This window comes from Thalassophryne amazonica, chromosome 9 (assembly GCF_902500255.1).
Source record: "Thalassophryne amazonica chromosome 9, fThaAma1.1, whole genome shotgun sequence".
NCBI lineage: Eukaryota > Metazoa > Chordata > Actinopteri > Batrachoidiformes > Batrachoididae > Thalassophryne > Thalassophryne amazonica.
The window spans coordinates 85,180,471-85,208,325 of record NC_047111.1 but is presented as its reverse complement, the minus strand read 5'-3'; the positions used below and the strand labels follow the sequence as shown (position 1 = coordinate 85,208,325).

The following is a 27,855-nucleotide window of genomic DNA, read 5'->3' as shown; positions in this document are numbered from 1 at the left end:
GTGCTTTTTTTGTCTAAAGTTACAGTAAGTTTTTTAAGTTACAGAAAGTTAAGTTACAGTAAGTTAAGTTTTTAAGTGTAAAACATACCTCTTCACGTTTGGTGTCTGGTATTTCCAGAAAATAGGCAAAATTTTCAGAATAGGTCATTCCTACATTATTAACTGTATGTGGGGGTTAAAAAGACAAAAAAAAAAAAAAAAATCTTAGTAACCATTTTTCATGCAGGGTGTCCACCAAAAAAGTGCCACAAAATCATTTGACTCTAATTCTGCAGCAGTTAATCTGAATTTTTTTTTTTTTCAGCCATCAAGATATATGTGAGGAATGTCTTCTGATGCAGTTTGAGACTGATCCCATGAGGATGCCGCTTACAATTGAGCAAAAATGGAAAATGGTAAAATTCTACTTTGACACCAAATCGATTGTGCAGACCCAATGACAATCTCATTGTCACTGATATTGATTGGTTGATTCCATACTGTACCCAACAGAATTATTTTGCACAGTGCTCGTGTTACTAAATTTTTGTATGTTTTATCCTATTCATTGTTACAACGACCAAGATGATTGTTTTTTCTGTATATTCTGTTTTTTTCTGCCCCTCCCTGAGCCTGGTTCTGCTGGAGGTTTCTTCCTGTTAAAAGGGAGTTTTCCTTCCCACTGTTGCCAAGTGCTTGCTCACAGGGGGTCGTTTTGACCGTTGGGGTTTTTCTGTAATTATTGTATGGCTTTTGCCTTACAATATATAGTACCTTGGGGCAACTGTTTGTTGTGATTTGGCGCTATATAAATAAATTTGATTTGATTTGATTTATATTGCTTGTATTTTATTTATTATTAATGTTCTCATGATTATGTTAACCTGACTATTATGACTGCTGCCTTTCTTGGCCAATCTGTTAAGAGGTTTTAATCTCAATGGGCTTTTTATCTGGTTAAATAAAGGCTATTATTATTATTATTATTATTATTTTGCAGTTAGAAAAGCTCCAGACAGAAAGACCATATTTGTAAAGAGAATTGTAAAGAAGTTTCAGCTCATATTGAGCATCTTCTGAACACCAAAGCTCTTACAAACTGGAGGTAAAATTAGAAATGAACACCAGATATCAAATTCCCTGAGATATGCTTCAATATGACATATGACAGATATCAGTATCCAAAAGTATATCGATTTTCTATGGCTTTATTTTTGTTGCACTTTTTTTGGGACACCCTTATGTATCACACTTCAAATGAGCAAACCCACCACCAGCCTTAAGAAGAAAAAGTTCTCTGGCACCATCACAATTTCAATTCAGTTCAATTTATTCCATTTATATAGTGCCAAATCACAACAAAGTTGCCTCAAGGTGCTTCACACAAGTAAGGTATAACCTTACCAACCCCTAGAGCAAGCACACAGGCGACAGTCGTAAGGAAAAATTCCATCTGATGATTTCAGGAAGAATCTTCAAGCAGACCAGACTCAAAGGGGTGACCCTCTGCTTGGGCCATGCTACTGACACAATTAACGATACAAATATACAAGAAATTTTTGGGAGTCCATCCTGGTGCACAGGATGTGAGGGTTGCAGAAAAAGACACCCACTTACATCTCTGGATGGAGCTGCACATCAAACAGAGAGACAAAAAAAAAAAACAGAATCAGGACACAGAAAGACAACAAATAAGGTATAATTTGTCAGCATTAAGCAACAAGAAAGTCAGAAGAAATACTAAGGTGATCACCGGCCACTAGCCCTAAGCTTCACTAAAAGCTGAGGCCGCGGTCTGCTCTGTGTACTAATAAAATGAATTTAAAAGGGTATAAGGCATAGTACCACATTATGCCAGTATACTATCCATACCAAAGGGAAAATAAGTGCTTCTTAAGTCTGGACTTGAAAGTCTCTACAGAATATGACTTTTATTGATGCAGGGGGATCATTCCACAAAGCAGGTGCACGATAAGAGAAAGCTCTGTGACCTGCAGACTTTTTATTCACCCTAGGAACACAAAGTAGTCCTGCACCCTGAGAATGCACAGCCCGGGCCGGTACGTAGGGTTTAATTAGCTCAGCTAAGTAGGGAGGGGCAATCCATGAATAATTTTATAGGTTAATAGCAGAACCTTAAGTTGATGTCTGTCCCTGCTCTGACTGATTGATTCCATAATGTACCCAGAATTCCAATTTCCAGGCCCTGTAGTTGCTTAGCGATGACAGAGTAGATGCTTTGGCCATCTGTGAAGTCCACCTGGATGGTACGAGTGTTTCGTCCACACTGATCCTCTGAAGGAGACAAATATCCTCTATTATGTCTCCAAATAAAAAGAAGTGTAAAGAAAAGGTAAATGTGTTTAACAGGAACGTCATCACTTGTTATAATAACAATCATTTCACTCACCTATTTCTTTGGCAACCATTTGAAGCTTATCAACAGATCGGCTGATCAAAACCACATCAAGACCTCTTTGTGCCAGCTGGAAAGACACATGCAGGACATTCCACTGATGAATATGTAGTTCGTACAGTAAAATATAAAGCTTTCACCAAGTGCACTAAAAAAGAAACATACTGTTAATTTGACTTGATAAAATTTACTTCACTGTTGTATGTAATCTTTAAAAACTGATTTCTTACTATTGTTTTTTATAGTATTTGTACTTTAAATACATTGTACACATTTCTGAGAGGAAGCATAACTGGTGTAAATACATGTACACAAACCATAAAAAATGAATTGTTGGAAGAACATGGATAAATTATTTTATTTGATGAATTCACTCAAAAAAAAAACAAAAAAAAAAACAACAGTACACTGATTTAAACTTAAAAAAAAACATAAAGGCAATATTTTGCATGGATCTTTTAGGGAATACCAACTCAGCCATTACTGAGTAAATGCCTTGAGAGTTTTATTAAGACTAATTCAAGTTCACTTGTTTTGTTTTGCTTTGTCCACCACAAGGTTAATTAAGGTGAACCAAACATAAGGTTTTTATTGCTATTAAGATATTATTGGTGTTAATAAAATCATTTAATTTATGTTATTCTAACTTCTTTATTTCTATTCAATAGTCTGGACTGTCCATTCAAATTGTTAACTTTATTTCTAAATTAGAAACTTATTTCACTTGTTAGCATAAATTACATGTAGCAATAACGGTTTTATTGTCTGTTTAATTTTAAAACCATTGTCAACCTATTTTCAGCCGTCTTTTTAAACCATGAGCAAATTTATACCAATTTAAACTATACACACACAAGGCACATGGAACATTTTTAGAGTGTTGAAGTGAATATTAAAAGTAGATTAAACATTTTTTTTATTATGATATGTGCACGAGCACAAATGAAGATAAGTCAGTAATAGAACAAACATGCAGACTCACCTCAGTGGCGTATGCTTTACCAATGCCGGACGTGGCACCAGTGACAACTATGTGAACAAGAAAGTGGTTATAAAATTGTGACAAAAGTTACGTTCTTGCTGTTACAGTCTCCTATTGTCAATACTAATCTGTACCACACTGTTATCTGAAAGATAGCATGTATTTAAAATGTGTTCAGGCGCTGACCGTGCTGGAATTAAGAGGGTGTCTGAGAAACAAAAACTGACAGTTGCAACACTCCGTCACTATTCAGTCCAGTCACTGTTTATTTTTGTTACAGGCCTGAGTCTGTGAAATGTGGATGTGGTGTCTGTTGTGTCATAGATTTTGTGTGAATATTGCCAAAGGAAGCCGACAAAAAGCACAGGAACACAGAAAATGATTATTTAAAACTATACAGCCGACACTTACTGTCCACCTGCTTCTGCATCTGGCTGTGCGCAGTCACAACCTTTAGCACCCCTGAAGGTAACCCAAGTTACTGCATCTTAGAACCTTCCTGATACCACAGTCCTCCCCTGTAGACTTTAACTGCACCTGTCTCTTTTCTATTTACATACATGTGCAGTTCTTTTACACACACATTATTATTATTTACATTTCTATAGCAACATTCTGTTACTAGTCCAGACATTGTGGAGGATGCACATTTCTCCTTGGATGGTCTACATGTTGTGTACCCACAGGATTTTCCACAGCTTGGTCCATTTCCACTAAAACTTGAGGAATATTCTTATGAGGACAAATGATCATCTGTTCACCTGCAGTGTTCTTTGACAGTTTCTCCGAATTATTTAGTTCATTGTCAAAATCAAAAGCAAAATGATGATGATGATCATCAGAGACAATATCTGGATTCACATTGTTTCTTTTCTTCCAGTCATCGATTCACATGTTTTGATACAATTTCCATTTACTGACACCAAATACATAACAGGACCCAAAGCTGGGTAATTTCACCATTCACCCATTTCTCTTCTCCCCTGTAGTTTCATACACACACTGCTTGTCTCACAGAGAAACTCCTGAGTCTTCCCTTCACATATGAGTATGATCGTTTCTGAACATGTTGACCTTAGATAAATTGAGAGAAGTTTGGTTTCAGCAAAGACATCCTGGTCTTGCTGAACCTGTCTTTTCACAAACAGTTCTGTTGGTGTTTTTCCAGTTGTCACGTGCGGCATATTTTGATAACCAAACAAGGAATTTGCAATACAGTGCTGCAAAGACAGACCACCAAGTGCTCTACTTTTGGCTAAGGACCTTTTAAAATTTTGCACCAGCCTCTCTGCCAATCCATTTGAGGCTGAATGGTAAGACAGAGTTTTGATATGCTTAACAGCATTCAGCTTCAGAAATGTCTCAAATTCACTTGCAATGAATTGAGGTCTATTAACAGTTACCACCTCTTTAGGCCAACCATAAGCAGAAATTAGGTTTGTCAAAACTTTGATTGTTTTGCATGTGGTTGTAGTTTGCATGTGGATAATTTCAAGCCATCTGGTCTATACAGTAGTGTTCAGAATAATAGTAGTGCTATGTGACTAAAAAGATTTATCCAGGTTTTGAGTATATTTCTTATTGTTACATGGGAAACAAGGTACCAGTAGATTCAGTAGATTCTCACAAATCCAACAAGACCAAGCATTCATGATATGCACACTCTTAAGGCTATGAAATTGGGCTATTAGTAAAAAAAAGTAGAAAAGGGGGTGTTCACAATAATAGTAGCATCTGCTGTTGACGCTACAAACTCAAAACTATTATGTTCAAACTGCTTTTTTAGCAATCCTGTGAATCACTAAACTAGTATTTAGTTGTACGAGGTCTGTCAATAAAGTATAGGTCCTTTTTATTTTTTTCAAAAACTATATGGATTTCATTCATATGTTTTTACGTCAGACATGCTTGAACCCTTGTGCGCATTCGTGAGTTTTTCCACGCCTGTCAGTGACGTCATTCGCCTGTGAGCACTCCTTGTGGGAGTCGTCGTCCAGCCCCTCGTCGGAATTCCTTTGTCTGAGAAGTTGCTGAGAGACTGGCGCTTTGTTTGATCAAAATTTTTTCTAAACCTGTGAGGCACATCGAAGCGGACACGGTTCGAAAAATTAAGCTGGTTTTCGGTGAAAATTTTAACAGCTGATGAGAGATTTTGAGGTGATACTGTCGCTTTAAGGACTTCCCACGGTGCGGGATGTCACGCAGCGCTCCCAGGCGCCGTCGTCAGCCCTGTTTCAAGCTGAAAACCTCCACATTTCAGGCTCTATTGATCCAGGATGTCGTGAGAGAACAGAGAAGTTTCAGAAGAAGTCGGTTTCAGCATTTTATCTGGATATTCCACTGTTAAAGGAGATTTTTTTAATGAAAGACGTGCGGACGGGTCCGTGCGTCGGGACGCAGCCGGCGCGGTGCGGCGGCACAGGAAAAACACCTCCGTGTTGATAACCGTTTGTAAAATCCAGGCGGCTTTTGATGGCTTTCAGTGGAGTGAGTATATGAGAAATTGTTTAACAGCTGGACATGTTCCAACTTGTCCTTAAGGCTTCCAACGGAGGTGTTTTTCCTGTGGCGGAGCGTCGCAGCGGCTGCGAGCCGACGCTGCAATTTCCAAAATAACTTTTCAATATTAATATTGAGTTATTATTTTAATAATAATGTATTAATGTTTTGAAAACAGTTGTAAATAAATAATTTTGCATTAACAATTGTACCAAGCATGACAAGAAATAAAAATAAAATTTAAAATAAATAAACACCACCATTATTAAAAAAAAACTGATTGTGCAGCCACAGAAGACTGAACTTTGTAAACACAGAACAAAGTATTTAGCCTTGTAAACATACATGTAAGTGATAATGTGAAAATTTCTTCAAGAAGCGTTATACATTATGTATATTACTGAAGAAATTTGCAGGTATTAATCTCAGCCTCACACATCTGTCCAGAACGTGGTGGAGAGTCCAGCAGGCGCAGTGTTGGTGGGGGAGCAAAGGGGAGAAGTCAGTGCTTTTAAGTGCTGTGTGTCCATGACAGGGAGGGGAACAGGTGAAATTGCGCCATTGCTTAAGAGACGAGCAACTCCAGGCCACCTTGTTGACCCCGCGGGATACCTGGCTGCATGGACAGATGTGTATCCAAATCAAAATCAAATCAAATCAAAACAATTTTATTTATATAGCGCCAAATCACAACAAACAGTTGCCCCAAGGCGCTTTATATTGTAAGGCAAAGCCATACAATAATTACGGAAAAACCCCAACGGTCAAAACGACCCCCTGTGAGCAAGCACTTGGCAACAGTGGGAAGGAAAAACTCCCTTTTAACAGGAAGAAACATCCAGCAGAACCAGGGTCAGGGAGGGGCAGTCTTCTGCTGGGACTGGTTGGGGCTGAGGGAGAGAACCGGGAAAAAGACATGCTGTGGAGGGGAGCAGAGATCAATCACTAATGACTAAATGCAGAGTGTTGCATACAGCGCAAAAAGAGAAAGAAACACTCAATGCATTATGGGAACCCCCCAGCAGTCTAAGTCTATAGCAGCATAACTAAGGGATGGTTCAGGGTCACCCGATCCAGCCCTAACTATAAGCTTTAGCAAAAAGGAAAGTTTTAAGCCTAATCTTAAAAGTAGAGAGGGTGTCTGTCTCCCTGATCTGAATTGGGAGCTGGTTCCACAGGAGAGGAGCCTGAAAGCTGAAGGCTCTGCCTCCCATTCTACTCTTACTGTTGTGTGGGCCGCTGAAGAGGAGGTACTGCTGGCCCACCACCACTAGAGGGCGCCCTGCCTGGAGTGCAAGCTCCAGGCACCGGAGGGTGCTGCCGCCTTACGGGAGCAGCCAGGATGACAGCTGTCATCTATCACTGGAGACAGCTGATCCCAATCACTGAGGAGGTATATCAGCAGGACGGCATCTCCACCTCATTTGCCGAGATATCGCTCTACCAAGGAGGTAACGAACTCAGCCAGCCCTTCATCATTTGTGAAAGGAACGTATTTGATAAGTATCCTAGTTACTAGACAGTGTTGTTTTCTGATTAGAGGTGGAGGTGGTGTTTTCCACCCCACGTGTTGTTGGGTGCAGCCGCACCCACGTCTGACTGTGTCTGTTCCTCGCCAGCAGTACCGGATCCGACGAGCGGAGGCAGAGACCACCTGGGAGTTCGGGACTTGGCGGTTCCAGTATTCCCGGGGTTCGGTGGCAGAGGAAATCGGGTGGTTCCGGTTCGTCTTGGACAGACGTCTCCTATCGTCGAGCCTGCCCACACGACACCGTTGGAATTTAACTTGAGACCGAAATTGTGATTTGTTGTATTTGTTGTGCGTGTTCACAACAGTAAAGCCTTGTTATTTGACTTTCTTCATTGTCCGTTCATTTGCGCCCCCTGTTGTGGGTCCGTGTATTGACACTTTCCCAACAGGATATCTCGGCCAACGTCATGGATCCCGAGGGGCGTCAACCGGCTGTTGAATGGCCAATGGAAGAACAGGACGCGCAGGCGTCCGCAGGAGGGGTAATCGGTGAGTTGCAGCGGATCCTCACCGCTTTCACGACTCGGTTAGATTTGATGACCGAGCAGAACGTCCTCCTGAACCGCAGGGTGGAGGCTCTCGCCGCGCAGGTGGAAGCGCGCCCTCCGGGCAACGCTGCGGCTCTCCCTCCCGTAGACCCTGTGCGTAACACAGACGTTCCACTGGTTGTTCAACGACCTCTCCCACCTTCCCCGGAAGCATACATAAGCCCCCCAGAGCCGTACGGAGGCTGTGTGGAGACGTGCGCGGATTTTCTGATGCAGTGCTCGCTCGTCTTCGCACAGCGTCCCGTCATGTACGCGACCGATGCTAGTAAAGTAGCTTATGTAATAAACCTGCTTCGCGGTGAGGCACGCGCTTGGGCTACAGCGCTCTGGGAGCAGAATTCACGGCTCCTTCTGACATACGATGGGTTTGTAAGGGAGCTCAGAACTGTGTTCGATCACCCTAATAGGGGCGAGACCGCTTCAACCGTGCTACTGTCAATGAGACAGGGGCGTCGGAGCGCAGCTGCCTATGCAGTCGACTTCCGCATTGCGGCTGCGAGGTCCGGCTGGAATAGCACTGCCCTCCGCGCCGCCTTTGTAAACGGACTGTCTTTGGTTCTCAAGGAGCACCTGGTGGCTAAGGACGAACCGCGGGATTTAGATGGGCTCATCGATCTCGTCATACGGTTAGACAACCGGTTAGAAGAACGTTGGCGGGAACGAGACGAAGGGCGTGGCCGGGCACGCGCCGTCCCTCTCCCTTCCGGTTCCGACCGCGCTCCGCCTTCCCCACGCTCCACGGCCCCTGCGCTCCGTGGGGCCACAGCTCCCCCTGCTGACGAAGCTATGGACACGAGTAGGGCAACATTTAGGGCACCAGATGCACAGAGGAGACGGGCCCACGGAGCTTGTTTTGTTTGTGGTGCAATAGAGCACCATATGAGAGACTGCCCTGAGCGGTTAAACTCCAACGCCCGCCCCTAGAAACTGGGCTAGGGGTGGGCCGAGACATTCACGTGGGACACACCCACATTGCCACACGACTCCCAGTTACAATCCTTTATGAGGATGTAACCCTGAAGGCCCCAGCACTGGTGGACACGGGCTCTGAGGGGAATCTGCTGGACAGCAGATGGGCTAGGGAGATAGGGCTCCCTCTGGTGGCGCTTACACCGCCTGTGCAGGTTCGGGCACTAGATGGCTCCCTACTCCCTCCGATCACGCATAAGACACCACCTGTAACTCTGGTGGTGTCGGGAAATCACCGAGAGGTGATCGAGTTTTTTGTGACTCAGGCCACCTCCCGTGTGGTTTTAGGATTTCCTGGATGTTGAAGCACAATCCCCGGATTGATTGGCCGTCCGGGGTAGTGGTTCAGTGGAGCGAGACCTGCCATCGGGTGTGTTTAGGTTCCTCGGTTCCTCCCGGCTCCCAAGCTAAGGAGGAGGTCAGAGTCCCGCCCAATCTGGGGACGGTGCCGGTGGAGTACCACGACCTTGTCGACATGTTCAGCAAGGATCTGGCGCTCACACTTCCCCCCCCCACCGTCCGTATGATTGTGCCATTGATTTGGTTCCGGGCAGTGAGTTTCCGTCCAGTAGGCTGTACAACCTCTCCCGGCCTGAGCGCGAATCAATGGAGACCTACATCCGGGACTCATTAGCTGCCGGGTTGATCCGGAATTCCACCTCCCCGATGGGCGCAGGTTTCTTTTTTGTGGGCAAAAAAGACGGCGGACTCCGTCCATGCATTGATTATAGGGGGCTGAACGAGATCACGGTTCGCAACCGATACCCGTTGCCCCTTTTGGATTCGGTGTTCACACCCCTGCATGGAGCCCAAATTTTCACCAAGCTCGATCTTAGAAACGCGTATCATCTGGTTCGGATCCGGAAGGGAGACGAGTGGAAGACGGCATTCAACACCCCCTTAGGTCACTTTGAGTACCTGGTCATGCCGTTCGGCCTCACAAACGCCCCCGTGACGTTCCAAGCATTAGTTAATGATGTCTTGCGGGATTTCCTGCACCGGTTCGTCTTCGTATATCTAGACGATATACTCATCTTTTCTCCGGATCCTGAGACTCATGTCCGGCATGTACGTCAGGTCCTGCAGCGGTTGTTGGAGAACCGGCTGTTTGTGAAGGGCGAGAAGTGTGAGTTCCACCGCACCTCTTTGTCCTTCCTGGGGTTCATCATCTCCTCCAACTCCGTCGCTCCTGATCCGGCCAAGGTTGCGGCGGTGAGAGACTGGCCCCAACCCACAAGCCGTAGGAAGTTGCAACAGTTCCTAGGCTTTGCTGATTTCTACAGGAGGTTCATTAAGGGCTACAGTCAGGTAGCTAGCCCCCTGACAGCCCTGACCTCACCAAAAGTCCCCTTCACCTGGTCGGATCGGTGCGATGCCGCATTCAAGGAGTTGAAACGGCGCTTCTCGTCTGCACCTGTTCTGGTGCAGCCCGATCCTAGTCGCCAGTTAGTGGTTGAAGTGGACGCCTCGGACTCAGGGATAGGAGCCGTGCTGTCCCAAAGCGGGAAGACCGATAAGGTCCTTCACCCGTGTGCCTATTTTTCCCGCAGGTTGACCCCAGCCGAACGGAACTATGACGTCGGCAATCGAGAGCTCCTTGCGGTGAAAGAGGCTCTTGAGGAGTGGAGACATCTGTTGGAGGGAACGTCCGTGCCATTCACGGTTTTCACTGACCACCGGAACCTGGAGTATATCAGGACCGCCAAGCGGCTGAATCCCAGGCAAGCCCGCTGGTCACTGTTCTTCGGCCGTTTTGAATTCCGGATCACCTACCGTCCCGGGACCAAAAATCAAAGATCGGATGCTTTGTCCCGGGTACATGAAGAAGAGGTCAAAACGGAGCCGTCGGATCCCCCGGATCCCATCATCCCGGAGTCCGCTATCGTGGCCGCCCTCACCTGGGACGTGGAGAAGACCGTCCGGGAGGCCCTGACACGAGACCCGCACCCCGGAACCGGACCGAAGAACAAACTTTACGTCCCACCAGAAGCCAGGGCTGCAGTTTTGGACTTCTGTCATGGTTCTAAGCTCTCCTGTCATCCTGGGGTGCGAAGAACCGTGGCAGTCGTCCGGCAGCGCTTCTGGTGGGCGTCCCTGGAGGCCGACGTCCGGGGTTACATCCAGGCCTGTACCACCTGCGCCAGGGGCAAGGCCGACCACCGCAAGACATCGGGTTGCTGCAGCCGCTGCCCGTGCCTCATCGCCCCTGGTCTCACATCGGCCTGGATTTTGTCACGGGTCTTCCACCGTCCCAGGGAAACACTGTCATCCTCACGATAGTGGACCGATTCTCCAAGGCGGCCCACTTCGTGGCCCTCCCGAAGCTACCAACGGCCCAGGAGACAGCGGACCTCCTAGTCCACCACGTCGTCCGTCTGCATGGGATACCATCAGACATCGTCTCTGATCGCGGTCCCCAGTTCTCCTCGCATGTTTGGAGGAGCTTTTGCCGGGAACTGGGGACCACGGTCAGTCTCTCGTCCGGGTATCACCCCCAGACCAACGGACAAGCAGAACGGGCCAACCAGGAGATGGAGCAGACCCTACGCTGTGTGACAGCCGCGCACCCGACGGCCTGGAGTACCCACCTGGCCTGGATCGAGTACGCCCACAACAGCCAAGTGTCATCAGCCACCGGCCTCTCCCCTTTCGAGGTGTGCTTAGGGTATCAACCCCCGTTGTTTCCGGTGGTTGAGGGGGAGGTCGGTGTGCCCTCGGTCCAGGCCCACCTACGGAAGTGCCGTCGGGTGTGGCGTGCCGCCCGTTCTGCTTTGTTGAGGGCCCGGACGAGGGCGAAGAACCATGCAGACCGGCGGCGGGCCCCGGCTCCCACGTATCGTCCTGGGCAGGAAGTGTGGTTGTCCACCAAGGACATTCCCCTTCAAGTGGACTCCCCAAAACTGCAAGAACGATACATCGGCCCGTACAAAATACTCAAGGTCATCAATCCCGCCGCAGTGAGGCTCCAGCTTCCGGCCTCACTGCGGATTCATCCAGTATTCCACGTTTCCAGGATTAAACCCCATCACACCTCACCCCTCTGCACTCCGGGTCCGGCGTCACCTCCTGCCCGGATCATCGACGGAGGGCCGGCTTGGACTGTACGCCGGCTCCTCGACGTCCGACGGATGGGCCGGGGTTTTCAGTATCTGGTGGACTGGGAAGGGTACGGCCCCGAAGAACGCTCCTGGGTGAAGAAGGGCTTCATCCTGGACCCCGGCCCTCCTGGCCGACTTCTACCGTCGCCACCCTGACAAACCCGGTCGTGCGCCAGGAGGCGCCCGTTGAGGGGGGGGGGGGTCCTGTTGTGTGGGCCGCTGAAGAGGAGGTACTGCTGGCCCACCACCACTAGAGGGCGCCCTGCCTGGAGTGCGGGCTCCAGGCACCGGAGGGCGCTGCCGCCTTACGGGAGCAGCCAGGATGACAGCTGTCATCTATCACTGGAGACAGCTGATCCCAATCACTGAGGAGGTATATCAGCAGGACGGCATCTCCACCTCATTTGCCGAGATATCGCTCTACCAAGGAGGTAACGAACTCAGCCAGTCCCTTCATCATTTGTGAAAGGAACGTATTTGATAAGTATCCTAGTTACTAGACAGTGTTGTTTTCTGATTAGAGGTGGAGGTGGTGTTTTCCACCCCACGTGTTGTTGGGGTGCGGCTGCACCCACGTCTGACTGTGTCTGTTCCTCGCCAGCAGTACCGGATCCGACGAGCGGAGGCAGAGACCACCTGGGAGTTTCGGGACTTGGCGGTTCCAGTATTCCCGGGTTCGGTGGCAGAGGAAATCGGGTGGTTCCGGTTCGTCTTGGACAGACGTCTCCTATCGTCGAGCCTGCCCACACGACACCGTTGGAATTTAACTTGAGACCGAAATTGTGATTTGTTGTATTTGTTGTGCGTGTTCACAACAGTAAAGCCTTGTTATTTGACTTTCTTCATTGTCCGTTAATTTGCGCCCCCTGTTGTGGGTCTGTGTACTGACACTTTCCCAACACTTACAAACCCTAGGAACTACAAGTAAGCCTGCAGTCTGAGAGTGAAGCGCTCTATTGGGGTGATATGGTACTATGAGGTCCCTAAGATAAGAAGGGACCTGACTATTCAAAACCTTATAAGTAAGAAGAAGAATTTTAAATTCTATTCTAGAATTAACAGGAAGCCAATGAAGAGAGGCCAATATGGGTGAGCTATGCTCTCTCCTTCTAGTCCCCGTCAGTACTCTAGCTGCAGCATTTTGAATTAACTGAAGGCTTTTCAGGGAACTTTTAGGACAACCTGATAATAATGAATTACAATAGTCCAGCCTAGAGGAAATAAATGCATGAATTAGTTTTTCAGCATCACTCTGAGACAAGACCTTTCTAATTTTAGAGATATTGCGTAAATACAAAAAAGCAGTCTTACATATTTGTTTAATATGCGCTTTGAATGACATATCCTGATCAAAAATGACTCCAAGATTTCTCACAGTATTACTAGAGGTCAGGGTAATGCCATCCAGAGTAAGGATCTGGTTAGACACCATGTTTCTAAGATTTGTGGGGCCAAGTACAATAACTTCAGTTTTATCTGAGTTTAAAAGCAGGAAATTAGAGGTCATCCATGTCCTTATGTCTGTAAGACAATCCTGCAGTTTAGCTAATTGGTGTGTGTCCTCTGGCTTCATGGATAGATAAAGCTGGGTATCATCTGCGTAACAATGAAAATTTAAGCAATGCCGTCTAATAATACTGCCTAAGGGAAGCATGTATAAAGTGAATAAAATTGGTCCTAGCACAGAACCTTGTGGAACTCCATAATTAACCTTAGTCTGTGAAGAAGATTCCCCATTTACATGAACAAATTGTAATCTATTAGATAAATATGATTCAAACCACCACAGCGCAGTGCCTTTAATACCTATGGCATGCTATAATCTCTGTAATAAAATGTGTAAAATCTCCAAAATTAATTCTTATGAGGAAAAGATCGGGGTTGCGGGTCTGTCCTCGCGCAGACAGGAGCAGGAGTCAGATTTAGTCCCCACGGGGCAGGGTCAGGCGCTTTGGGGGTGAGCTTGCTGCACTGATGAAGGAAACTGCGAGCTGGAGACAGGGGCGCGGGCGCAGTGCAATGCAAGGCAGTGTGTGGTAAGAAAGGTGAGCATGGAAGGGAGGGAGGGATGATGAGAACAGCTGTGACTGGCTGGCAAACCCAGCCACTCGCAACAGCCACATTTTGCACCTGATTTTCCGGACTTCCCCGCAATCCTCAGCCGCTGGGTACTGCTTGTATGCTGCAGTACTCCGTGCGCCCTGAAGGGGGAAAATGCAATCCGATCATCTTATTTATTATTATGATTAAGGGGGGAAAAACACAAAAGTGTCTTCGGTTTGTGCAAAAAAAAAAAAAAAAAAAAAAAAAAAAGGGGAGTATTAGCGATTGACGCGTTCAACTGGAGCTGGCCCCTTTATCTACTGTGGACTCCGGTTAGAGAGTGACACGGAAGCAGGGTTTCAGATGTCTCCTGGTCTTTAATATTGCTTGGCACAGGAAAGCACTACTGCAGCCAGTATGTGGTTATTCTGTAGCCACTATGGTCTCTGAAATAATAACAACATAACAACCATATCACATGATATGCACTCCACTGCAAACAACCAGCTTGTATCAGTTACAGATATACAAACATAATAATTGTCCAATGAAAGCATAATTACAAACACTGCAAAGATAACCATGGGTTAGCATCTTAGCATAACATCATTCACATCATTAACACATGTACAGCTAGCAAGCTCAGACCACTAACATTGCAACATGCAGCAAATGTAATAACATAATATAAACTATAACTGTATAGTACTACAGGTTCAAACAAATAAGCCTCGAAATATCATCAAATACACACTTACATTTGCTCATTTACTCATGTGGCTATTCTCTTCAACAGTCAGAAAAGAGCTAAATGTAAAATGGCAGCAGAGTGCAAATAAAGACCTCAAAGACACTTTCTGGGTGCCTAAAACAAAGCCTGACCAAAACATATCACAGAACAGTCTTGTCAGCTGGTAAATGGTTCCATCTAGTGGTGAAAGTGGGGAATTCGGAACAGCTGCCCCCATAATAACAGTGGTATTATGTAATGCAGAAGAATTCCCTACGCTGTTCCCGGTCCTTCATCATCGGGAATGGATGGTAGTTGGACGAGTCGTGCCACAGGGCGTAAGTACGTCTGGTCCTTAACTTTGACTTCAGCCGATCGAACACAGCCATCTGCACTAAAGTGCAGCTTTACCACCATCCCAACAGGCCAGTGAGCACGCTGCAGCTGCGGGTCTACAATCATGACAACAGTGTCCAGTGCCAGATTGCCTGTTGGTTGGCGCCACTTCTGCCTGACTTGAAGGGTGGGACGGTATCCTCGGATGAACTGTGACCAGAAGTGATCCACCATCTGCTGGCTGTGTCGCCACCTCCTCTTCGTGATACCATCGGGGGTGTATGACACCTGTGGGAGCGAAGCGTCTCGCCACCCAATTAACAGCATGCTAGGTGTAACCGGATCAGGGTCTGCGATATCCGATGACACGTAACCCAGGGGCTTGGCATTAAGGATCCCCTCCACCTTGATCAGAACAGTGAGTAAAACATCCTCAGGCACTGCCTGATCACCAACTACCACCTGCAGAGCATTCTTGACCGAGCGGATCTCTCGTTCCCAGATACCACCAAAGTGTGGTGCTCCTGGTGGGTTGAATTTGAATGATATCTGGTGTGCAGCTAGCTCATTCCATAACTGTGGTTCCATTGCCATGAAGGTCTCCTGTAGTTCCTTCTCTGCACCCTTGAAATTTGTCCCTTGGTCTGAATAGATCTCTGCCGGCATTCCTCTGTGTGCAATAAATTGCTTCATAGCGAGAAGGAAGGCATCAGAATCTAAGCTGTTCAACAGCTCCAGATGAACGCACCTTGTGGTGAGACACTTGAAGATCAAGCCCCAGCGTTTCTCATCATTAGCTGGGTTGCTCAAGGAGTCGACATATCTCCACTCCTGATCTCGGGTGAGCTCCTGAATCTCAGAGACCCTAGTCTCCACAATGACTTTGAATCTGCAAGACTCAGATTTCAGCCAATGCAGAACGGTTGTCGAGTCAGTCCAGAGAAAGGTTTTAGTGATCTTTATGTTATGTGTCGGACGCAGCCCGGAGAACCGACCAGCGTTTGAAGGACCCAGTATAAAATAAGCAGAGCACGGTACAAAGGATAACAGAGTTTAATAAACATAACAGTGATGTGATAAATATAAAAGTGCGCGGTCTGGCGTGGTGGATTGCGGTGCGCTCCCAGCAGCGCTAACGGTCCGGAGCCAGAACCAGTTCGGACCCCAGGACCCCGCCGACACCCCCCAGGTGGCCGCGACAAACCGAGTCTGTGAATGAAGAAATCATCTTGTGAGTCCACACTCAACACACAGAGAGAACGCTCAAAGGTATACAAACAGCAAACACTTCCTGGCTTAATTACTAATCAGCTTCCCACCCTGCAGGCATGGAACACCCTGTTCACAAACTCACTGCAGTGGAAGCTAATTAAAACGACCAACATAACAGCTCAATACAATAAGGTGTGAGGGACACCACATTTACTGACTGTATAAATGTTAGTCACAAAATCTAATGTACCTCAGGAAGTGTGCTGACGAGCGTGAGACCTCACCCCCTCCTCTTTCACAGACCATGCATCAAACCTGGACGTTCTCTGCATCCACTGATGATGAGATGGCTCTTGAGACGACGATCTCACCCGTCTGGTCACAAGGTCGAGTCTCTGGCAAATACACACTGTGTACTCCAGTCTTAAATGCCACCATGTTCCAATCCATGTAGATGCACCACAGCTGTGAGTCCTGACGAGCCGCAGGTGATCAGCCTCAGGTGATCAGGGTGAGGTCCTGATAAACTCAGCTACACAGCCACTCAGTCCCAAATGCGCACCACCTGGAAGGAAAACCAAAAGACAGAAACAAAAGACACAAAAGCCAGCCAGGCACGCCAGCCACAACACTTTACAGTGAGCTCTCTGAGAAGTAGGGCAGAGAGCTGGGCTCCAGTCAATGCCGCACAAAGCTTTAAACGTGGCATTGACAGCTGCCGTTTAGGTGCCACCCTTGACCGGGCCATCACAAAGGCAACATGGATGTTATCACTGCTCTCACTAATCAGATATGCGACTGACCCATACGCATGCTCTGAGGCATCGCAAAAGACATGAAGATGGTAGGCTTTGACTCCAGTAGCCAGTTTACAAGACATGTAGGTTCTTGGCAGAGATATCCTTGACAACGCTGGCAAATCTTGTTCCCAATGGTTCCAAGCCCCAGTAGTTCCGGGGGAAGGTTTGGGTCATCCCAGCCTCTTCCCTTTGCCCACAATCTCTGCACAAGCACTTTGGGGAGAATGACCCCCTGTGGGTCGTACTGGCTTGAGAGAACACGGTATATGTACCGCATGGTCGGGAGTTGCTTCTCTATGGGTCGACACCTGTAGCTCAATCAGTCAGTATGGCAATATCAAATGAGCCCTAAGGCTGGCTCTTGAGGGTCAGTGTGTTTCTCCATGATCCACAGCTCTGTGCTCTCAGCCTTAGCAGCAGTTGGTAAGAAGGATACAGCCGACGGAATCATTACTCGCCCACTGTCGTATCTCCTAACCCTCCCTCAGCTAGAACCTGTCGCAGTTTGTTCACCAGGTGCCTGGCATATTCAGCCGTTGGGACACTCTGGAGACAGTTATCTACATAGAAGGACTGCTCCAGACACTGAAGTATGTCTTCATTACCGTCCTTGTGATCCTTTACATGCTTCTGTAATGCAAAGGTTGCGCAGCATGGGCTGCTGGTAGTGCCAAATGGCAAGACTTGCCACTGGTACACATCAGGCTTCTCACCTCGTCGCAGGTTCCACCAGATGAATCTTAACAGTGGCTGGTCTTCTGGTAAAAGCCGCACCTGGTGAAACATCGCTTTGATGTCTCCGCTTACTGCGACAGGATGCTCTCTGAATCTCAATAGGACTCCAAGAAGAGATGGTCGAGGATAGGGCCGGCCAAGCAGCTGGATCATTGAGGACAAGACCCTGGTATGAAAATAAGCAATTGAACACGAGGCGGTGCTTACCATTGTGCTCCACAAGGTGGTGAGGAATGAACCATGACTCGCATGAATGATCCGCTACTTCAGGGTGCAGTTTGGTCACACATCCACTGTTGACGAGTTTCTGTATTTCTGTTTCATAAAACTGAGCTTTGACTGGATCCATTAATAGCCGACGTTTGGTACTTCGTAAGGTTGCCATCACCGCATCCATCGGTGCCTTGAGAGGTGGGGCATCTCTCTTCCGAGGCAGTGGAGTGGCATATCTAAGGATGCCATCCACTTCTATTCAAGTGGTGCGTGATTCTAGAATATCAACAGCCTCTTGATCCTGTTGGGAGCGTAATGCCAGTTTCTCACTCTGGTATGGCAGGACGTCGACCTGCCACAGGCGTTCTACCTGGTGATACAGATCATCAGGCATTGGCTGGACAGTAGTTAAGTAAATGGCCTGAGTCTGGACCCTGTGTGGTGTGACACCATCTGGACCCTGCAGAGCCCAACCAAGCTCTGTATGGATTGCAGCAGGGCCACCGCTGGGCCCGAGACGGACATGCTCCTTAGCTGTGATAAGGCACGTGTTATCCACACTGATAAGGATTAGTGGATGTACCTTATCAAAAAGCTGAATAGGGATCCCTTTTGCTGGTAACGCTTCTGTAAGGCTGCCATTGGATATGATTGGTCAATTAGAGCTAGACGATTAGCTGTAAAGGCTCCTGAACAGGATGTCTCGATCAGGCTGTGCAGCAGGTGACACATGGAAATTCACAGTGGAACCAATGAGGTGTGCGACATCATTGCGCACAGTTCTCAAGGCCATACGCTCCACTTCATCTGTGAGACCGAGGTAATGGACTGCTGCTGGTAGGATGATTGTGCATTCTGCTCCATCATCTAGGATGGCATGGGTGTGCAGGGATTTATCTCGGTGACTCACAATAACTGGCACAACCTTTAAATAGACCTTTCCATCCTGCTTGGTGGGTGTAAGTGCAGCCTCAATGGGAGTGGTCAGGTAGACACCTGAGCTTCGCGTAGCGATGCCATGCAGGACCCTGAGGTGTATTGCCTGACACTCGCTGCGGGCCTTCTTCAGGGTGCATGCCTCTGGCCCATGACTGGTGCAACCACAACGCCGACAACGTTTACCATCAGTGATCCATTTTTCCACTTGTTCAGCCGTGCAGATGGTGATTTTAGGGCATTGTGACAGGTAGTGTTCCACACTCTTGGAGAAGAGGCAGATTCATTTGGCTTTTGCTGGCTTTGTATCTGGCTGAGCTGCTTCTTGGAGAACAATGTTTGGCTTCGGTATGTCTGAGCCATGATAGATAGCTACAAGCTTATCCCTCTGTCTCACAGGCAAGAGTTTATCTTTCTTTGGGCCTTCTGTCTTTCCTGACTGGTGGCATTGTACCATCTTGGCTGACAGTCGTTGGGCTTCTGCCTTGCTCTTGAACCAGTCTGCCAAATCTCGTAGATTATAGGGATTCAAACTGTTGGTGTTAAGCCGACCCCGAGCCTGTAAGTGCTCCACAAATGAGTCTCTTGAGTACTTGGGAAGTTTACTCAATAGACAATCGACATGACCCGTGGACATCAGCTCTATCCCATTAGGGCCTTCAAGAGAGGTCAACATTCCAACTAATAAATCAACATGAAGAGCAAAACTTTGGAATGCCTTGATATCACCTGCCTTTACATCTGGAGCATTCAGGATGGTCACGATCTCACTCTGGTCTAGTTGATGGGGTTGCCCATAATGTTGCTGCAATGTTTGCATTGCTGCTGTGTAAGGTTGAGGGTAATGTCGGCATGACTGTGCGATCAGGCGTGCATCCTCCAGGACGAGTTGCTCCATAAGTACTCTATATTTATAGTGCTCTGAGAGCCCAGGATGGGGACCCAGGAGATGATCCAAAGCCATTTTCAGATCTGTGAACTCCCTTTCACTGTCATGTTCCAATTTGGGAAGTTTCGGTACAGGCACTGGTTGAATTGGAGACTGGGTCGGTAGTGATAATGTCGGGGTCATACACGGTAGGGGTTGGACAGTTGGCTGGACTGGAGGAGCTGATTGATATGCTGGCAGATTTGTTGGCAATGGTTGGTATGAGTAGTGCATGGACAATGGGACAGATGGAGGCTGATAACTCAGTGGGACTTGTGCACTAGAATGGTAGGGAGCTGACTGAGCAGCCGCATTAATTGGCAGCTGATACTGCGATGGTAAACCAGGAAGGGAGGTCTGGTGAATTGATGGCACTGGCATGCCACTGGGAGGTAGGTATGCTGGATATGGAGTAACTCATGGAGGCCAATAGCTCAAGTGTGTAGGTGCCACTGAAGCACATTGATAGGCTGATGGAGGGGGAGTGACTCCTACGGGTGCTTGGTATATGGGTGGTACAGTGGCTGTAGTTGCAGGCTGACCAACTAAGGTAGATAAGTATGGCACTTGAGCACTGGGTATGATTGGCTGGTAGGCGGAAGGGCCCTGAAGACATGGTTGCACAGGCTGGGGCATCAGTTGGGATTGTGTTGTTCCTGGATGAACAGCAGGTCCAGCCAATGTTGTCACCAAAGGTATGGCTGGTGTCGATGGGGAGCTATGTGGCAGAACCACTGATTGGTTTGGAGGTGGTACTGACCTGTCCTGTCCGTGTGCCGACATGGTCAGCTGAACAGGTGCACTGCTTCCCATACTGTAGATCTGTGGTGATGGAGTCTGCTGGATGCTTTGTGGGAGCTCATGGTAACTAGCCAGGTGGAATGAAGCATTACTACTCTCCTCGTCGGATTCCACCACACTGCTGCGCTGGCTTCCCTCAGATAAAGAGGCAGGAGAACCATGGAAGCTAAGGCTCTCAATCAACTGACCAGAGAGAATGGACATACCGTGCACCAATCCCTGTGAAGCTGCTCCGACTTGATGCCCAAGCATTGCCCTCGGCTGGTCACCACTTGCAGCAGAGTTGTCCCCTCTACTTGGTAACTGCAGCTCTGGAGTGCTGGCACTGAAGATTCGGGTGCCCAACAAGGATTGAGGAAGGCTCACCTCATACTCTTGGAGAGGCGCCGGGGTATGTCTTCTCCTTATTGGTCTTGACATGGTGCCTGAGGCTACTGTTGCGTCCTGCTCGGCCATTTGGCCACCGTAGGTATAGGATATCTGGCTCGAAGGAGCAATATTAGCGATTGACGCGTTCAACTGGAGCTGGCCCCTTTATCTACTGTGGACTCCAGTTAGAGAGTGACACGAAAGCAGGGTTTTAGATGTCTCCTGGTCTTTAATATTGCTTGGCACAGGAAAGCACTACTGCAGCCAGTATGTGGTTATTCTGTAGCCACTATGGTCTCTGAAATAATAATAACATAACAACCATATCACATGATATGCACTCCACTGCAAACAACCAGCTTGTATCAGTTACAGATATACAAACATATTAATTGTCCAATGAAAGCATAATTACAAACATTGCAAAAATAGCCATGGGTTAGCATCTTAGCATAACATTATTCACATCATTAACACATGTACAGCTAGCAAGCTCAGACCACTAACATTGCAACATGCAGCAAATGTGATAACATAATATAAACTATAACTGTATAGTACTACAGGTTCAAAGAAATAAGCCTCGAAATATCATCAAATACACACTTACATTTGCTCATTTACTCATGTGGCTATTCTCTTCAACAGTCAGAAAAGAACTAAATCTAAAATGGCAACAGAGTGCAAATAAAGACCTCAAAGGCACTTTTTGGGTTCCTAAAACAAAGCCTGACCAAAACATATCACAGAACAGTCCTGTCAGCTGGTAAATGGTTCCATCTAGTGGGTGAAAGTGGGGAATTCGGAACAGGGAGAGAGAGAGAGGGAAATAAGTCTGAGGTAGAAGAGGCACAGAGATCACCGCTTTGTGAAGAATAAAAGTTAAACAGGCGCACTGGAAAATCACACTGACAGATCGAGTCCAGATTCCCCCCAAACCCTCTGCTGCTTCTCTGTTTCATTCACAAGAGGACATAGACAGGCGTGCGTTTTTATCCACTTCTCTGATTATGCTGATCCAGGAGCTTGATTTTTTTGGTGCCCCCACAGGCAATTGGTGCCCTACATGCAGTGCGTGATGAGCTTATGCAGAACAACAGCACTGCTGTGTTGGAAAAAGGTGCATTTATCTTTGTTCACTTGAAGAATATGATTTTGCAGCCTTTTAGAACTTCCTCCAAATTTTGCATGTGCTGTCCTCTGTCCTCTTCAGTGAACAATATGTCATCCAAATAACGTATTACTCCATCTAAACCCTGTACAACTTGATCCATCAATTTTTTGAAGATGGCAGGTGTACTGGCCACGCCATAAGGAAGTCTGTTCATTTTACATCGACCCTTATGAATGTTGATTGTTAAGTACTGTTGTGAGCTCTCATCCAGTTCCACTTGTTGATATGCTTGTGACAAATCTATCTTTGTGAATCTATCACCTCTGGCCAACTTTATGAACAAGTCTTGTGGTTTTGAAATGGGGTAGTGATCTACCTTCAACCAAGGGCTTATGGACACTTTGTAGTCACCACATATCCTAACAGAGTTATCCACTTTTGGTACGTTTACAGTGGGTGCCTCCCCTTTACCAAAATAATGGCTGTAATAACTCCTTCTGTTTCCAGTTTGGTTAGGGTTAGGGTTAGGTTAACTTTTGGTTAACTGTGCTTCCACTGCATCTCTTAGTGCATTTGTCACAGGGCAAGGTTTACAAAATTTGGGAATGGCCCTCGGTGCAACATGTAGTTTAGCTTTGATGCCTTTTACTTTTCCCAGTCTACGTTGGGACACCTCTGGATATCTCCCACAAAGCTCTTCTACACTCTCTGCTGCCACTCGGTTTATGAAAGACCAATCCAATTTTAATGTTTCAATCCAATCTCTTCCCGTTAATGCTAGGCCACTTCCTTTTTCCACAAAAAAGGTTAGTGTATGACTGTTTCCCTAACATTTTACCATCACTTGGAGCCACCCTTTAGCCTCCAGTACGTTAGTTCTCAGCTCGCTTTTAAATCTGCGTTTGTAAAGTGACTCAGATATAACAGATACGGCTGCTCCAGTATCAACCTCCATTTTCATTCGTTTTTCATTTACCTGCACATAGACATAATAAGGTTTCATCACACCACTAGTCTCTGTTTTAAACAGTTCCAGACCCTTGTTTTTACTTTCCCTGTTTATCATATTAGAGTCTGGTTTGGATGTGACCTTGAGCTTTTCAGATGAATTGCTGTATACCGCTCAGTTTAGGTTCATAAGCTTCAAGAAACGATGAAGCTTCACTAGAACTATGACACATTTATTTACAGACTTCCAAAAATAACAACCATATTGTCTCTTCCATTCCACTCTGCTTCTGTGTCTGACTGCACATGAGTCAGAGCCTTTCATAGTGCTTAGCGCCCCTGCAGGAAACCTTAGTTACCGCAGCCATAGAACATTCCAGACATTACATGAATGAAGCTGAAGATCTCTCGCCTCCTCTTGTGAAGCTGTTGGATGTCGACCTCGGCATGCGGCATGTCACGTGCTTCATTCTGGTCTGTCAGAGTGTCGACCGTTGCATGCGGCATCTCAGGTGCTGCATCTCGATCTCGATCATCACTCAGCTTTACTGTCGTCAGATGATTGGTCCACTTGGGCTGTCTGGTGCCTTTCTGGTTGTGACCGGCATGTCCTGGCAATGTGCTCTTTTTTGTTGCAGCTCCAGCACTCCGCCTCCTTCACCTGGCACGTGTCTTCTCCCATTGCACCTGTAGCATGGTTTTCCAATTTCCTCTTTCATGGGAACAGCTCTCTTGAAAACAGCATTGGTTTTCAGGGACTTTTGTGACCATTGCTTTGTGACTTCTTCAGTCCCGTAGCTCATGGCTGTGAACACCACAAACAAATCTATCTCTGCATCATCCAAACATGCTTCAAATTTGCACGTTGAAGCCACCTTTCTGAGACTAGCCATAAATTCACTGATAGATTCATCTTCTCCTTGCCTACGGATGTTAAACATATCTTTCAGCAATAAAGTTCATTTTTGGCACAAAATGGGTGCGCAGGAGACTTATCAAGTTGGTCAACTTACATGCAGATGGTTTTAATGGTGAAGACAAGTCCATTAGCAGGTTCTATTGTGTGGTTCTATTTTCCAACGACAGTCAAAAACACTGCTTTTGACTTTTCATCATCATACTTCAGCCACAAAGAATTGTTCTAGCCATTCCAGGTAGGTTTCAAATTCTTCTTCTGTTTTGTCAAAGCGGAGGTCTTCTCCACTCCTGAACTTTGCCATTACACGTGCTACTCGCCTCAATGGCATTATCCCAATCCTCGTCATCACATTTCTGTTGAGTCACAGATGTTGTTCAAATATTGATATATATACAACCCCAATTCCAATGAAGTTAGGACATTGTGTAAAATGTAAATAAAAACAGAATACAATGATTTTCAAATCCTCTTCAACCTATATTCAATTGAATACACCACAAAGACAAGATATTTAATGTTCAAACTGATTAATTTATTGTTTTTGTGCAAATATTTTCTCATTTTGAAATGGATGCCTGCAACATGTTTCAAAAAAGCTGGGACAGTGGTATGTTTACCACTGTGTTACATCACCAGTGCTCAAAGAACACCTGTTTGGAACATTCCACAGGTGAACAGATTAATTGGAAACAGGTGAGTGTCATGAATAGGTATAAAAGGAGCATCCCCAAAAGGCTCAGCTGTTCACAAGCAAAAATGGGCTGACAATCACCATTTTGTGAAAAAATAGTTTAAGAATGTTTCTCAATGTTCAATTGCAAGGAATTCAGGGATTTCATCATCTACAGTCCATAATATAATCAGAAGATTCAGAGAATCTGGAGAACTCTCTACACGTAAGTGGCAAGGCCGAAAACCAACATTGAATGCCCGTGACCTTCGATCCCTCAGGGGGTACTGCATTAAACACCGACATCATTGTGTAAAGGATCTTAAAGCGAGGGCTCAGGAACATGTCACAAAACCATTGTCAGTTAACACAGTTCGTTGCTACATCTACAAGTGCAAGTTAAAACTCTACCATGCAAAGCGAAAGCCATACATCAACAACATTCAGAAACCCTGCCACCTTCTCTGGGCCCGAGCTCATTTGAAATGGACAGACGCAAAGTGGAAAAGTGTGCTGTGGTCTGACGAGTCCACATTTCAAATTGTTTTTGGAAATCATGGACATCGTGTCCTCCGGACAAAAGAGGAAAAAGACCATCCAGATTGTTACCAGAGCAAAGTTCAAAAGCCAGCATCTGTGATGGTATGGGGGTGTGTTAGTGCCCATGGCATGGGCAACTTACACATCTGTGATGGCACCATCAATGCTGAAAGGTACATCCAGGTTTTGGAGCAACACATGCTGCCATCCAAGCAACATCTTTTTCAGAGACGTCCCTGCTTATTTCAGCAAGACAATGCCAAGCCACATTCTGCACGTGTTACAACAGCGTAGCTTCATAGTAAAAGAGTGTGGGTACTAGACTGGTCTGCCTGCAGTCCAGACCTGTCGCACACTGAAAATGTGTGGAGCATTATGAAGCACAAAATACCACAACGGAGACCCCGGACTGTTGAACAACTGAAGTCGTACATCAAGCAAGAATGGGAAAGAATTCCACCTAGAAAGCTTCAACAATTAGTGTCCTCAGTTCCCAAACTCTTATTGAGTGTTGTTAGAAGGAAAAGTGATGTAACACAGTGGTAAACATACCACTGTCCCAGCTTTTTTGAAACGTGTTGCAGGCATCAATTTCAAAATGAGCAAATATTTGCACAAAAACAATAAAGTTTATCAGTTTGAACATTAAATATCTTGTTTTTGTGGTGTATTCAGTTAAATATAGTTGGAAGAGGATTTGCAAATCATTGTATTCTGTTTTTATTTACATTTTGCACAACGTCCCAGCTTAATTGGAATTGGGGTTGTATATGAGCACAGGAACGCAGCGAATGTTTATTTACAACTATACAGCTGACAGGTCTCCTCTTACTATCCACCTACTTCAGCCTCTGCTGTCACAGCCTTTTATACTAGCAATTAGCGCCCCTGCAGGTAACCCAAGTTACTGCATAGTGTAATATTATGTTGCATGTGTGCTGTATATTTAATTAGGCTGCTAAACACAATAATCAAGACCAGGCTGATTTGGTTTCTACGTAATGACCTTGGTGTGGACAATATCCTGTAGAGCTCGGTGAGTGCAAGAATATTCTCAATAGCATATTTTATTTGAGCAAAACACTGACATCTGTATGTTCAGCTTTTATTTCTTTATTTTTTGGGGTGATATGAGACTGCAGTGTCTCGTAAACAATATAAGCTCCACTGGTTTTGCAACAGAAGACATAAAGTTTCAGTGGACACTTGAGTCTTAACAAGTAAATTAGTTTTGTTTGTTTGTGTGCGTGCTGTAACTCAGAAATGTCTTATTAAGCAGTAAAGTGAACTGTCTGTACAGATTTAACCAAATGGAAGCAACATGATGTGTGCTGCTGTGGTACAATAAATCAGATTACTTCATTTGCTGTTAAATTCCACTGTTTCCTCCAGCAATGAGGTTATGTTTTCATTGCAGTTTGTCAGTCTGTCTATTTTTCAGCAAGATATTTTGAAATGAGTGGAACCGATTTCCATCAAATGTAGTAGCTCTTAGACCAAAAATAAATAAATAAATAGTTAACATAACATTTTGGTGCAACTTGAACTTTGATCTCTGATCCTGGTTCATTTAAGCCTGGAATCAGGATTGATTTATTAAGAGATGATGGTTAAATTTAGTATCCACCTCATGATCCTGATTCCTTTGATTCTGTAATCACCATGAAAGCAAGACAAACGGACAGACAGTGACAAAAACATAACATCTGTGGTGATGAACAAAAATCAGCAATCAGGAATATCAGGTTCAGTTATAAGTGATCAGACAGGACCAAAGGTCAAGATCAGTGATTGAAGATGAGTTATTGGGAATAAAGGCAGTGACAAGCAGAGGTGAGCCAACAAGATGAAAGATTGAGGATCATACTCAAATATCTGAATAAAACATAAGGATCAGGATCAAATGTCAACAATTATGATCATGGTTCTGTGATAGGATCAAAGGTCAAGTTCAAAGCAGTCCTGCATTCTTTAAATGTTCTTGTTAATATCTTTACAAATTTTAAAGCGGTATGTTCAAACTAACATTTCATTTTAAAACCAGTTTGAAAGGGGAAAAAAGCTGAATTACCTGCCCATTTTCCATATGTCTTTAGATCCACTTGCCAAGCATGTGATAAAACAAACGTTCTGAATCCACACCAACATCTCCACGTGAGTTTCACCGAGTGGAAAATTACCATAAATCCTCCAATAATGGCCAGAGCTCCAGTGAAGCTCATGTTGCAGCGGCGCTCCTCACTGCACAGTGTTGGACAAATGATCAGAGGTGGTCAACCCTGATTTAACAGTCATGGACAGAACTTTTTACATTCTTTTTTTACACAGTGCTCCTCCCATATTGCTCCACCTCTTACTATGCACCACTGTCAGGACCTGGAAACGATACCACATACTCCTAAAGGCGCGGCATCTGAAATTTACAACTGACATTTACAATTACAATTTATGTTTGATGTATTTGTACAGCACATTGGTCAACATGCCACCGGACATGTGCTTCATAAATTTTACTTGATTTAATGTATAATAGAATTAT

The 27,855-nt window shown here is 45.8% G+C and overlaps 1 protein-coding gene and 1 long non-coding RNA gene across 2 annotated transcripts in view; one reads left to right on the top strand and one right to left on the bottom strand.

Moving 5' to 3' along the window:
• The window catches only part of hsd20b2 (hydroxysteroid (20-beta) dehydrogenase 2), a 34,426-nt gene extending 6,888 nt beyond the window's left edge, over window positions 1-27,538 (bottom strand). The window contains exons 1-5 of the mRNA XM_034177454.1: window positions 27,388-27,538; window positions 3,378-3,424; window positions 2,390-2,465; window positions 2,164-2,274; window positions 89-162 (exon numbers count right to left, since the gene is read on the bottom strand). Of these exons, the coding sequence (XP_034033345.1) occupies window positions 89-162; window positions 2,164-2,274; window positions 2,390-2,465; window positions 3,378-3,424; window positions 27,388-27,538 (459 nt within the window). The remainder of the gene's footprint in view (window positions 1-88; window positions 163-2,163; window positions 2,275-2,389; window positions 2,466-3,377; window positions 3,425-27,387) is intronic.
• On the top strand, window positions 27-23,297 carry LOC117516595. The gene is made up of 3 exons (XR_004562477.1): window positions 27-37; window positions 8,803-8,805; window positions 23,116-23,297. It is a non-coding gene; the product is annotated as an uncharacterized LOC117516595 (long non-coding RNA).
• Window positions 27,539-27,855: the final 317 nt, after the last annotated feature.